Source organism: Pristiophorus japonicus, chromosome 16 (genome assembly GCF_044704955.1).
Source record: "Pristiophorus japonicus isolate sPriJap1 chromosome 16, sPriJap1.hap1, whole genome shotgun sequence".
Lineage (NCBI taxonomy): Eukaryota > Metazoa > Chordata > Chondrichthyes > Pristiophoridae > Pristiophorus > Pristiophorus japonicus.
Window position 1 is genome coordinate 30,652,746 of NC_091992.1, and position 11,992 is coordinate 30,664,737.

Below are 11,992 nucleotides of genomic sequence, written 5' to 3' on the forward strand. Positions count from 1 at the left end.
TGCTTTCTGTGAGCCAGCCAATTCTCAATCCATGCTAATACATTTCCTCCGACTCCGCGTACCTTTATCTTCTGCAGTAACCTTTTGTGTGGCACCTTATCGAATGCCTTTTGGAAATCTAAGTAAACCACATCTATCGGTACACCTATATCCACCATGCTTGTTATATCCTCAAAGAATTCCAATAAATTAGTTAAACATGATTTCCCCTTCATGAATTCATGTTGCGTCTGCTTGATTGCACTATTCCTATCGAGATGTCCTGCTGTTTCTTCCTTAATGATAGCTTCAAGCATTTTCCCCACTACAGATGTTAAACTAACCGGCCTAATTACCTGCCTTTTGTCTGCCCCCTTTTTTAAACAGAGGCGTTACATTAGCTGCTTTCCAATCCGCTGGTACCTCCCCAGAGTCCAGAGAATTTTGGTAGATCATAACGAATGCATCTGCTATAACTTTCGCCATCTCTTTTAATACCCTGGGATGCATTTCATCAGGACCAGGGGACTTGTCTACCTTCAGTCCCATTAGTCTTTCCAGCACTACCTCCCTAGTGATAGTGATTATCTCGAGGTCCTCCCTTCCCACATTCCCGTGACCAGCAATTTTTGGCATAGTTTTTGTGGCTTCCACTGTGAAGACCGAAGCAAAATAATTGTTTAAGGTCTCAGCCATTTTCACATTTCCCATTATTAAATCCCCCTTTTCATCTTCTAAGGGACCAACATTTACTTTAGTCACTTTTTTCTGTTTTATATATCGGTAAAAGCTTTTACTATCTGTTTTTATGTTTTGCGCAAGTTTACTTTCGTAATCTATCTTTCCTTTCTTTATTGCTTTCTTAGTCATTCTTTGCTGTCGTTTAAAATTTTCCCAGTCTTCTAGTTTCCCACTAACCTTGGCCACCTTATACGCATTGGTTTTTAATTTGATACTCTCCTTTATTTCCTTGGTTATCCACGGCTGGTTATCCCTTCTCTTACCGCCCTTCTTTTTCACTGGAATATATTTTTGCGGAGCACTATGAAAGAGCTCCTTAAAAGTCCTCCACTGTTCCTCAATTGTGCCACCGTTTAGTCTGTGTTTCCAGTCTACTTTAGCCAACTCTGCCCTCATCCCATTGTAGTCCCCTTTGTTTAAGCATAGTATGCTCGTTTGAGGCACTACTTCCTCACCCGCAATCTGTATTACAAATTCAACCATACTGTGATCACTCATTCCGAGAGGATCTTTTACTAGGCGATCATTTATTATTCCTGTCTCATTACACAGGACCAGATCTAAGATCGCTTGCTCCCTTGTAGGTTCTGTAACATACTGTTCTAAGAAACAATCCCGTATGCATTCTATGAATTCCTCCTCAAGGCTACCCCGTGCGATTTGATTTGACCAATCGATATGTTGGTTAAAATCCCTCATGATTACTGCCGTTCCTTTTTCACATGCCTCCATTATTCCCTTGATTATTGTCCGCCCCACCGTGAAGTTATTATTTGGGGGCCTATAAACTACGCCCACCAGTGACTTTTTCCCCTTACTATCTCTAATCTCCACCCACAATGATTCAACATTTTGTTCATTAGAGCCAATATCGTCTCTCACAACAGCCCTGATATCATCCTTTATTAACAGAGCTACCCCACCCATTTCCCTTCTTGTCTATCTTTCCAAATTGTCAGATACCCCTGTATGTTTAATTCCCAGTCTTGGCCACCCTGCAACCACGTTTCTGTAATGGCCACCAAATCATACCCATTTGTAATGATTTGTGCCGTCAACTCATTTACTTTATTTCGATGCTGCGTGCGTTTAGGTAGAGTGTTTTAATACTAGTTTTTAAAACATCATTTTTGGTTTTGACCCCTCCTGCAGACCCTTTATATTCATACATATTGTCTCTTCCTATCACCTTGTGGTTTACACTTACCCCAGTGCTACTCTGCTCTGTTGCCTCCTGCCTTTTGCATTCTTTCTTGGGGTCCTGTTCATCTGAGCTCTCCCCCACTCTAACTAGCTCAGAGCCCTCTCCTGGGTTCCGAATACTCCTCGCATTGAGGCACCGAGCTTTCATGCTTGCCTTTTTATGACACTTTGACCCTTTAGAATTTTGCTGTACAATGGCCCTTTTTGTTTTTTGCCTTGGGTTTCTCTGCCCTCCACTTTTACTCATCTCCTTTCTGTCTTTTGCTTCTGTCTCCATTTTGTCTCCCTCTATCTCCCTGCATTGGTTCCCATCCCCCTGCCATCTTAGTTTAACTCCTCCCCAACAGTCCTAGCAAACACTCCCCCAAGGACATTGGTTCCAGTCCTGCCCAGGTGCAGACCAGATATGGTGGACACCTGGTTTAGCTATTCACCGCCAGATCTAGCTGGACCACAAAACACTATCGGGTCCTGTTCTCATCTGCCAAAATCGCTCACTATTCCAGAATCGGTCTGGAATGTAAAGATAAACTCTGGCTTCAATTCCCCACTGCTAACCATCTTTTTAAACCACTCTCCCCAGTCTCCACCCTCACCTCCGACAATAACTGTGAGGAGCTCATTGTCTTCTTTGTCGTTCGGCCGCCACTGCATTGTCCTTTCCATCCCCTAGCACACAAGGCCAAACTTCCTCTTAAGGATCCCCTCTACCCTAGCCCTGACCTCTCATCTTTCTTCAGTTTCTCGCCCGATCTCCCCTTTCCGAGCTCATCCTGTCCATGAGACGCACTTCCTGCTCCCTTGACCCTATTCCCACCAAACTGCTGACCACACAACTTCTTTTTCTGGCTCCCATGTTAGCCGACATTGTTAACGGTTCTCACTCCTCAGGTACTGTCCCCCTCTCCCTTTAAATTTGCTATCATCACCCCTCTCAAAAGAACAACCCTCGACCCCTCCATCTTTGCAAACTATCGCCCGACCTCCAACCTCTCTTTCCTCTCCAAAGTCCGTGAACGTGTTGTCGCCTCCCAGATCCGTGCCCATCTTTCCCGCAATTCCATGTTTGAATCCCTCCAATCTGGTTTCTGCGCCTGCCACGGTACCGAAACAGCTCTCATCAAAGTCACAAATGACATCCTTAATGACTCTGACAAAGGCAAACTATCCCTCCTCATCCTTCTTGGCTTGTCTGCAGCCTTTAATATGGTTGATCACTCTATCCTTCTCCAATACCTCACCACCGTCGTCCAGCAGGATGGGACTGCATTTGCCTGGTTCCATTCTTATCTGTCTAATCGTAGCCAGAGAATCCCCCCCACATTGTTACCTCTGGTGTCCCCTAAGGCCTTGGTCCCCTCCTATTTCTCATCTACATGCTGCCCCTTGGCAACATCATCAGAAAACACATCATCAGTTTCCACATGTACACTGATGATACCTCGCTACCACTTCTCTCGACCCCTCCACGGTCTCTAAATTGTCAGACTGCTTGTCCGACATCCAGTTCTAGATGAGCAGAAATTTTCTCCAATTGAGTATTGGGAAGACCAAAGCCATTGTTTTCGGTCCCCACCACAAACTCCGTTCCCTCGCCACTGACTCCATCCCTCTCCTCGACTCCTATCTGAGACCTTGGTGTCATATTTGATCCTGAAATTAGCTTTCGACCACATATCTGCAGCATACCTAACACCATCTATTTCCACCTCCGTATCATCACCGTCTCACACCAAGTCCTGCTCACCTATCACCCCTGTGCTCGCTGACCTACATTGGCTTCCGGTTAAGCAATGCCTTGATTTCAAAATTCTCATTCTTATTTTCAAATCTCTCCCGCCTCGACCCTTTCTATCTCTGTAATCTCTTCCAGCCCCCCCCCCAAGATGTCTGCGCTCCTCTAATCTGCCCTCTTCAGCATCCCTGATTATAATCGCTCAACCGTTGGTGGCCGTGCCTTCTGTAGCCTAGGACCCAAGCTCTTGAATTCCCTGCCTAAAGCTCTCTCTACCTCTCTTTCCTCCTTCAAGACGCTCCTTAAAGCCTACCACTTTGATCAAGCTTTTTGTCACCTGTGCTACTTTCTACTCATACGGCTCAGTATCAATTTTTTAATCTCATAGTACTCCTGGGAAAGTGCCTTGGGTCATTTCACTATGTTCAAGGCGCTGTATAAAAACAAGTTGTTGTTGGAGTTGTTTTTCTTTCTCTCTCCCCCTCCCTTGCTCCTCAAGATGAACTACCCAACTTGAACCAGGGTAGCTGAGAAACTTTTCAATATGTCCCCCAAACTCTAGAGGAGCTACTGATTAAAATAAATATACAAATAAAACCACAATATGCTTGTATTTGAATTGAATGGTGTTACCCCTACCTTACACACCGGGCTAATGATACCTGTATTCTCTGACTACAAACAAGCTAGGCTATTTTTTGTGAATGAATAATGTTTTTCAAACTCCTAATGTACCCCGTTATAGAAAAATGCCAGTACCCAGATAGACTATTGACAAAAATGCTTATTTTAGTCACAGTAGCTATTGAACTCGGGGGAAGCAATCATAGCCAGGCTCAATCTTAATGTGTTTTCCTATTTTCCAAAGGAACCTACATTTATGTCTTTGCTGCCAATTGAACAGCTTGCTCCCAGAACCTCCACCATTGCTCCTTTTGGCTGGCACAGAGAGGTGCACAGTACTATCCAAGCAGGATTTTTCTATTCACTTCCCCTCCCCCAACCCCACCTCAAGAAAATGTTGCTTAGCACTGAATTGAACCAGCATCCTCCCATTCCATGGGGTTGAGTGCCTAAGCTGTAATAGTCACTGCCTTGCCCCATCAATGTTTTTAAAATATTCAAAAGCCAGTTTAACTAAATTTGCTATCACTGAGCGACAGCAGACACTTTAGTCAGTTTCAGACTTGTGTTATGTACCTAGGACAGGAAAAGGCAATTGGATCCGCGCACGCTCACCCCATATTTTGATGGACTCAACTCATGTACCTACCCTTGCTCCTTGCTGCCACACATCCTGGGAGAAACCAAAAGCTGAGACTCTAAGCCAATTCAGGAATCCTCTATCACAAATATCTCTCAGACCCATCAAAAGTATTTGGGTAAGCCCCAGGAGACACCAAATCTGTCAGTTATTTCCTAGAATATCTTGTCTTGTCTTTCTGACGCAATTACTTTTTTTTTTTAAATGTGTCCAATGCTGACTCATTACTGCCTCCGGAATCCTATTCCACAGATTGAACACCTGAGAAAAGTAAAAATTCCAAACATCCAACCTCACTTCCTGATTTCTCAATTTAAATAGGTGGGCCATATGTCTGTTCATGACATACAATCTATCTACTTGTATGTTATCAATGTCCTTATTAATTTTAAAAACTTGAAACAAATCCGTGTATTCCTTTCCAGCAAATCCAAATCAAAAATATAAAGTCTATAGTCATTGCCCAATGCATTCAGGCCACTGTTGCCCTGTTCTGTACCTTCTCATGTTGTCTTTGTAGTGGGGGGAACTAAAATGGTACATAATACTCCAACTGAGGTCTCAAAAATTTGCATAACCCTATTATTATGGCCCTGGTTTTGTACTGAACGGTTGAGGCAATACAGCCCAGGACCCTGCTTGCTTTAGCTGCAGCCTCCTGACACTGTACTTGAACCTTTGGGGAGTGGTCAGTGATTACTCCCAATTCACTTTCTCTTCCTGTCACTATTAACCTATACCCACTTGTGCTATACTCTGTGTATTCTTTGTACTTGTGTGCATAACTGCACATTTATATCGAAAGATGTTTGCTAGCCTTAAGTGTACTTCCACAATCTATCTAAATCCAATTGCACACTCTTACCCTCTTTTAAAGTCCTCACTCTACTGCACAGTTTAATAATTGCACTATCCATGCCTTACTCCAGATTCTTAATGAACATTATAAACAGAAAGAGCCCAAGCACTGAACCCTGGGACACCACACTAGTGACCAGACCCCATTGGGAAGTAACCCCATTTAAAACTCCTTTGCTTATGGTTCTGTAGCTAATTTGACACCATAGGAATTCACTTTTAGAGCACACACCCTCAAGAGACACTTTATCAAAGGCTTTTTTGGAAATGTAACTGGCTATCTACCTAATTTCCCTGAACCACTATTCTAGTGAATTCAAAAAAATTAGATCAGATTTGTCACAGATGATTGCTCTTCATGTTAGGTAACCCCTATCAAACCCAAATGTTTTGGATGATACTTGAACAACCAATCTGACTTTCATCTTTATTTGTGATCTCTCTTCTACGGTGTGTCTTTCATTCTGGTAAACAAAGTTAATTTTCCAAGGGGCATGTTTTTCTCTTTTCTTGCACAAAGAAAGTTCTAAAGGCCCAAGTGCAAATATGACAGATTTTTTAAACATCTCAACCTTTTACTCTGCTGCTTTTCATTGCTGTCCCTTTCTGAATGTATGTCAATATTGCTGGTGATATTTAATCACATATCATTTTCTCAGATAGAAATTTCTGATGCATAAAATTAATTAAAAACAAACAAAATCCTACCTATTTCAAACGAATACTATTTTGCTTGTTTTTATTTTTCAGTGCCATTCAGGAATCTTGGGAGGAGGCCACTATGTCACATATGCCAAAAACCCCAATGAAAAGTGGTACTGCTACAATGATAGTAGCTGTAAGGTACGTTTATGGAACAGTAATGTGTTGGCTGCATAGCTGTTTATCTATAAAAGTGCTGAAAATTGGGTAAATGCAGTGCACTTATTCAGTTATTTCAGCATATGTTCTGTGGTCTGAGTCCAAAAAATGCACACTTGGAAAACTCAACAACTTTCATTTCGATGGCATTCCTCATGGAGAAAATCACCTCGAGAGTTGTACAGAGAAAAATAAAGGAAAAAACAGAGATAGGCAAGGAGTAACTGTACTATAAAAGCGAAGGGTTTTAAGGAGGTGCCTGTAAGTTAGGGGAGAGATGACAAGATAGATGGACAGGGGAACAGTGGCTTAAAGAATGGCTGCAGATAGGAGAGAGAGGAGTAATGTAGTGTTAGAGAAGTAATTCTATCAGAGGAGTGGAGGATTATATGGGGCTGTACAATTGGAAGAGGTCATAGAGGTAGAGATCTCATGATCCTTTGGATTACAGGAAAGCAGTGGAGTTTAGCAAGTATGGGGTTGATGGGGGTGCAGCACACAGGCAATGGAGGATATTGGAAACATAGAGCCTTAAAGTGCGAAGTGCATGAACTACTGGTTTCTGTAGCAGTAGGGGCAGAAGTGAGCAGTTTGTCAAAATGTGTCCTTGGTAACTGGATATGGGCAAGGAAACTCGCTCTGGTTCAACCAGATTAGCTCGGGGTGAAAACCATGAGGTGAATGGACTTCAGGGGAATGACACTGAGGTGTTGGTGCGAGCCAAAGAGGACTGCTCTGGTTTTATCAACATTAGACTGCAGGAAATTAGTATGGCGTGATGAATAGAAAATGCACTCTATTATATCAAATATAGATAGATTAAGGTTTTGTCCTGGAACTACTAAATACAGTCTGTGTTGGAGGTGATGAGATAGGCCTGCACAGACTGTCTTCTAATATCCAACTCCAGTGACCACAAACCTTGATTAATTAAAGACTGTTATTTATTGGATAATGTTTTTCTGTTTTATGACTCTTTGGTCCCAAGTTTCCACAAGAAAAAAAACGGGCGCCCCTCCGAGCTGGGCGCCCGTTTTTCGCGCCACAAAGTGCGCCTAAAAAAATCCTCGGTATTCTCCACCTACTTGCAGGTCCTCTGGCCCTCGGCGCAGTCAGCACGAGCTGTGGGGGGGCGGAGCCAGGTCTCTGCGCTGAAAACAATGCCGGGACCTCTGCACATGCGCGCTACAGTGGGCACGCAAGTGCAGTAGCTCCAGGCGCCGAACTGTGTGGGAGGGGCCCGAAGCACGCAGCCCCTAGTCCTGGCTGAATGGCCTCACTGGGGCTGCGTGAATAAGGCTCCTCCCACGGCCAGCTCCTGCTCCCCGCCCCCCCCCCCCCCCCCCCCCCGACCAGACCCGACACCCGCGCCACCCCCCCCCCCCCCCCCCCCCGCCGACTGACCTGCGCTCCTGTTCCCGCTCCCCGCCCCCCCGACTGGACCCAACCCGACCCGCGCTCCCGCCCCCCGACCTGACCCCCCCCCCCCCCACTGGACCCGACCCGACTCCTGCTCCCGGACTGGATCCGACCTGACCTCCCCCCCCTCTCTCTCTCTCTCTCTCTCTCTCTCCCTCCCCCCCTCTCTCTCTCCCTCCCCCCCTCTCTCTCCCCTCCCCCCCTCTCCCCCCTCTCTCTCCACACCCCCCTCTCTCTCCACCCCCCCCTCTCTCTCCACCCCCCCTCTCTCTCCACCCCCCCTCTCTCTCCCTCTATCTCTCTCTCTCTCTCTCTCTCTCTCTCTCTCTCTCTCTCTCTCTCTCCCTCCTCCCCCCCCGACCCGAACCGAACCTCCCCGACCCGACCCAACCCAACGCTACCTACCTGTAAATCTGGTGCTGGGGACGGGCCCTGCCTGAAGTCTCGGGCCGGCCCGTTCAGCCTTCGGTCCCGAAAGGCCTGCCTGAAGCACTTTCACACAGGTAGGAAGATGGTTTATTTAATCTTTTCTTTGCTTATAAATGTTTATTCAGGTTAGATTTATTTGTATAATATTTGTAGAAGTATAAATAAGGATTTATTATAGAATTTAATGACTTCCCTTCCCCCACCCCCCCCCCCCCCCCCCACCTCGTTCTGGACGCCTAATTTGTAACCTGCGCCTGATTTTTTAATGTGTAGAACAGGTTTTTTTCAGTTCTACAAAAATCTTCACTTGCTCCATTCTACTTTAGTTTGGAGTACGTTTTCACTTTGGAAACTTCCAAATCAGGCGTCAGTGGCCGGACACGCCCCCTTTTGAAGAAAAAATTCTGTTCCAAAGTAGAACTGTTCTACCTGACTAGAACTGCAGAAAAACAAATGTGGAGAATTGCGATTTCTAAGATAGTCCGTTCTCCACCAGTTGCTCCTAAAAAATCAGGCGCAAATCATGTGGAAACTTGGACCCTTTATTTCTCGACTGAGAGCAGGTCACTCTGCCTTATTTTCCCGTACCTTTCTCAAGCTCTGATATCTGCGACAATAAAGAATGTATGACCCCAATTATTCCTTCTCTCTTCTTACAGGAGGTACATCCTGATGAAATTGATACTGACTCAGCCTACATCCTTTTCTATGAACAGCAAGATGTGGACTATGCACAGTTCCTGCCAAAGACAGAAGGCAAGAAGATGGCAGACACTAGCAGTATGGATGAAGATTTTGAATCCGATTATAGAAAATACTGTATTCTACAGTGAATGTGTTCTTCCAGTAGCAAAATGCCATGAGATTGCAGAATGACTATGTGGCAACAAAACACTCCCAAGTTGAGAATTTCAGGGTTGGACAGGTTTTCTGCTCAAAATGTACTGCTTCTGCAAATTACCTTTTATGTGATTATGAAGCACAAGAAAAATGTGTAGAAGTTGAAAACAGATGGTAATACTGATTTTTCCAGTTGTTAATTGCAACATGTATCAGTAGCCAATGTGATCTGCTACCTCCTTTTCTTAAACTGTTTGGGTTTCATGCATTGTGTTGACGAGACCAGAATGGTAGCATGCCAGAAAGAAATTTAAACCTACTAAAACCTGGGCTACAGCATATTAACTCTAACCGGGTTAGAACTATCCGTGTAGACTATATTTTCCCCTAGTGAATTTGGAGTGAATAGTTCATGAAACACAGTTTACATTTGTTACCTTTTTAACTACTACTTCAGCTTGTATTTTTAATGTTATATGGTTGTAGGAAAATTAATATTTTAAAACCCTCGTAAATTCTCCAGAACTAATTCCTTTTGTTTAATGTAAAATCCTGAAAAAATATAAAATATGTGCTATGACCATTTAAAACTCTGGACACAACTGAGAATAAATTGAACTGAACCAATTTAAGCAAATTAAAAAGGTAATGTAAAGTTGGATTGCGTTTCTTGAATTTTCCTCACTGTTCTGTTGATTTACATGTTCCTTAAACCAAGAAAGAAATTGTATAAGTCAGATTATGCTACACTGGTCTTGGCATTTTCTGTACTTTTAACAATTCATATTTATTATGAATATAGATTAAACAATTTTTAGGTCATATGTTTAACATTTTTCATTAGGCTGAAACTAAAGAAACCTAATTTTAAAGGTTTTGATAGTGTTGCATTTAAATTTCATCTGCATTTTTCAGCACTGCAATATACCATATGATTTGTTTAAGTCTGTATTGCATTATAAGTACCTTGGGCACAGTGGATTGCTGTTTTTTTACTTTATCAGTTTGGAATTTTAACTTGATGTCATTTCTTGAGCTACAAAGCGTCCATACACCTAGATGCATTTTAACGCAGAATATTTTTTGGGGCAAAAGCAACCTAGTTAGCAGAAACAGATGATTTGTTGATCTATTTTACTATATTCAAAACTGGAACAAACATTTGATTTCCAGGGTTAGGTACTATAATTGAACAGTGTTTTACCTTTTACAGGTCATAGTAATTCCCGCCCAATGTGATTTTTATTAATATCCTGCAACATCCTACAGCTACTTCAGATGGTCTTAAATAAATAAATATATATATATATATATATATATATGTGTATATGTGTGTATTCATAAAAAGACTACTAATTAGGCTCTGTTAAAGGGGAACATTGGCAAACACAATGTAATGTAGAAATACCTGTTTCCTTCCGTTTTGTTCCTTTGTGTAGTTGCAGTCGGTGTGTTACACAATTCTCGCAATGTGCCTCATTGCTTGATATTCTAAATCAATCATGCCATGCTTTACACACAGTAACATTAAAGCAGAGATTGTGCGCTTAACTGTTAGGTGTATATTGAATATCCTGACAATTGCACAAGTGCACATTATGATGAGAACAAAAGCAGCAATTTTACTTTAAGTTGTGTTTCCTGAATTGTTCCTCTTTTTCTATTATACAAGAGTTTAAAACAAAAAGCCTGAGTGATTGTGTGAGAAATGAATATTTTAAACCATCGTCTCAGCCACAGTCCTGAAATCTACTGCTGTATTGTGTGTTCTTACAAGTCTGTTATAGATATAATGGTTGAAAAATATTCTTTTTTTATTAAATTAAATCATTAATAACTGCAGAATTTATTAAATTATCTGAGTAACTACATTACATCTTATTTTGTAAATTCTTGTACAAAAAATATTGACATTGCACTGAATTAATTGGAAGATTTTTATGTACATAAGTGCTTTGTAAATAAACAAATGGCAGTGATGTATTGTAATACGAGCTGTAAAAACTGTACTGGTAATTGTATATGGAGTGAACCTGTTCATCTGTAACTATTAAAGACAATAAATACAGTGGCTGGAATGACTGACTTGAATAAATGTGTAAACAGATTTTTTTTTTGATAATGCAAGAAGCTGTGAGCCTGTGACTAATGGAAAATTTGTCAAAAGCAAGTTATACTAAATTATAATTATGCTGAATTGCAAATACACAAATCTTGTATTTATGGTCATCTACTTGTTTGGTATTGGTGTCCTGCAATATATTGTGCAACATCTAATGCACTGGGAGCTGTAACATACATGAGTCCCATTTAAAAAATTGCATTTACTTTTATGCAAAATGGAATCCTAAATGGTAAACTGTGTGATACTGTGGCAATTAAATATTTGTGTGTCCTTCTATCAAACTGCAAGGATATCCTATCCTACATCAGTGTTATCCAATACATTAACCATTAGACACGTGACTCATTGAGAATCCAGATGCGGCGAATTGCATTTCTGATTTTTAAAATTTTAAATGAGTGAGCGACAACTTTGGTGGACATGTGATCTCAATACTCATATTTGTATGGCACATGCATGTAAACTTTAACCGTTTTGAGAGTTGGTAAAATGGTAAGAGGAAAAGCAGAGTGCAAATGTTGTTTGGACATGGAGCAAT

General features: G+C 42.1%; 1 protein-coding gene across 2 annotated transcripts in view; it reads left to right on the top strand.

The window, feature by feature from the left end:
• The window catches only part of usp32 (ubiquitin specific peptidase 32), a 213,953-nt gene extending 202,529 nt beyond the window's left edge, over nucleotides 1–11,424 (top strand). For both annotated transcript variants that reach the window (XM_070857168.1, XM_070857169.1), the window contains exons 33-34: nucleotides 6,531–6,623; nucleotides 9,149–11,424. In XM_070857168.1, the coding sequence (XP_070713269.1) occupies nucleotides 6,531–6,623; nucleotides 9,149–9,322 (267 nt within the window). In that variant the 3' untranslated portion in view covers nucleotides 9,323–11,424. The remainder of the gene's footprint in view (nucleotides 1–6,530; nucleotides 6,624–9,148) is intronic.
• Nucleotides 11,425–11,992: the final 568 nt, after the last annotated feature.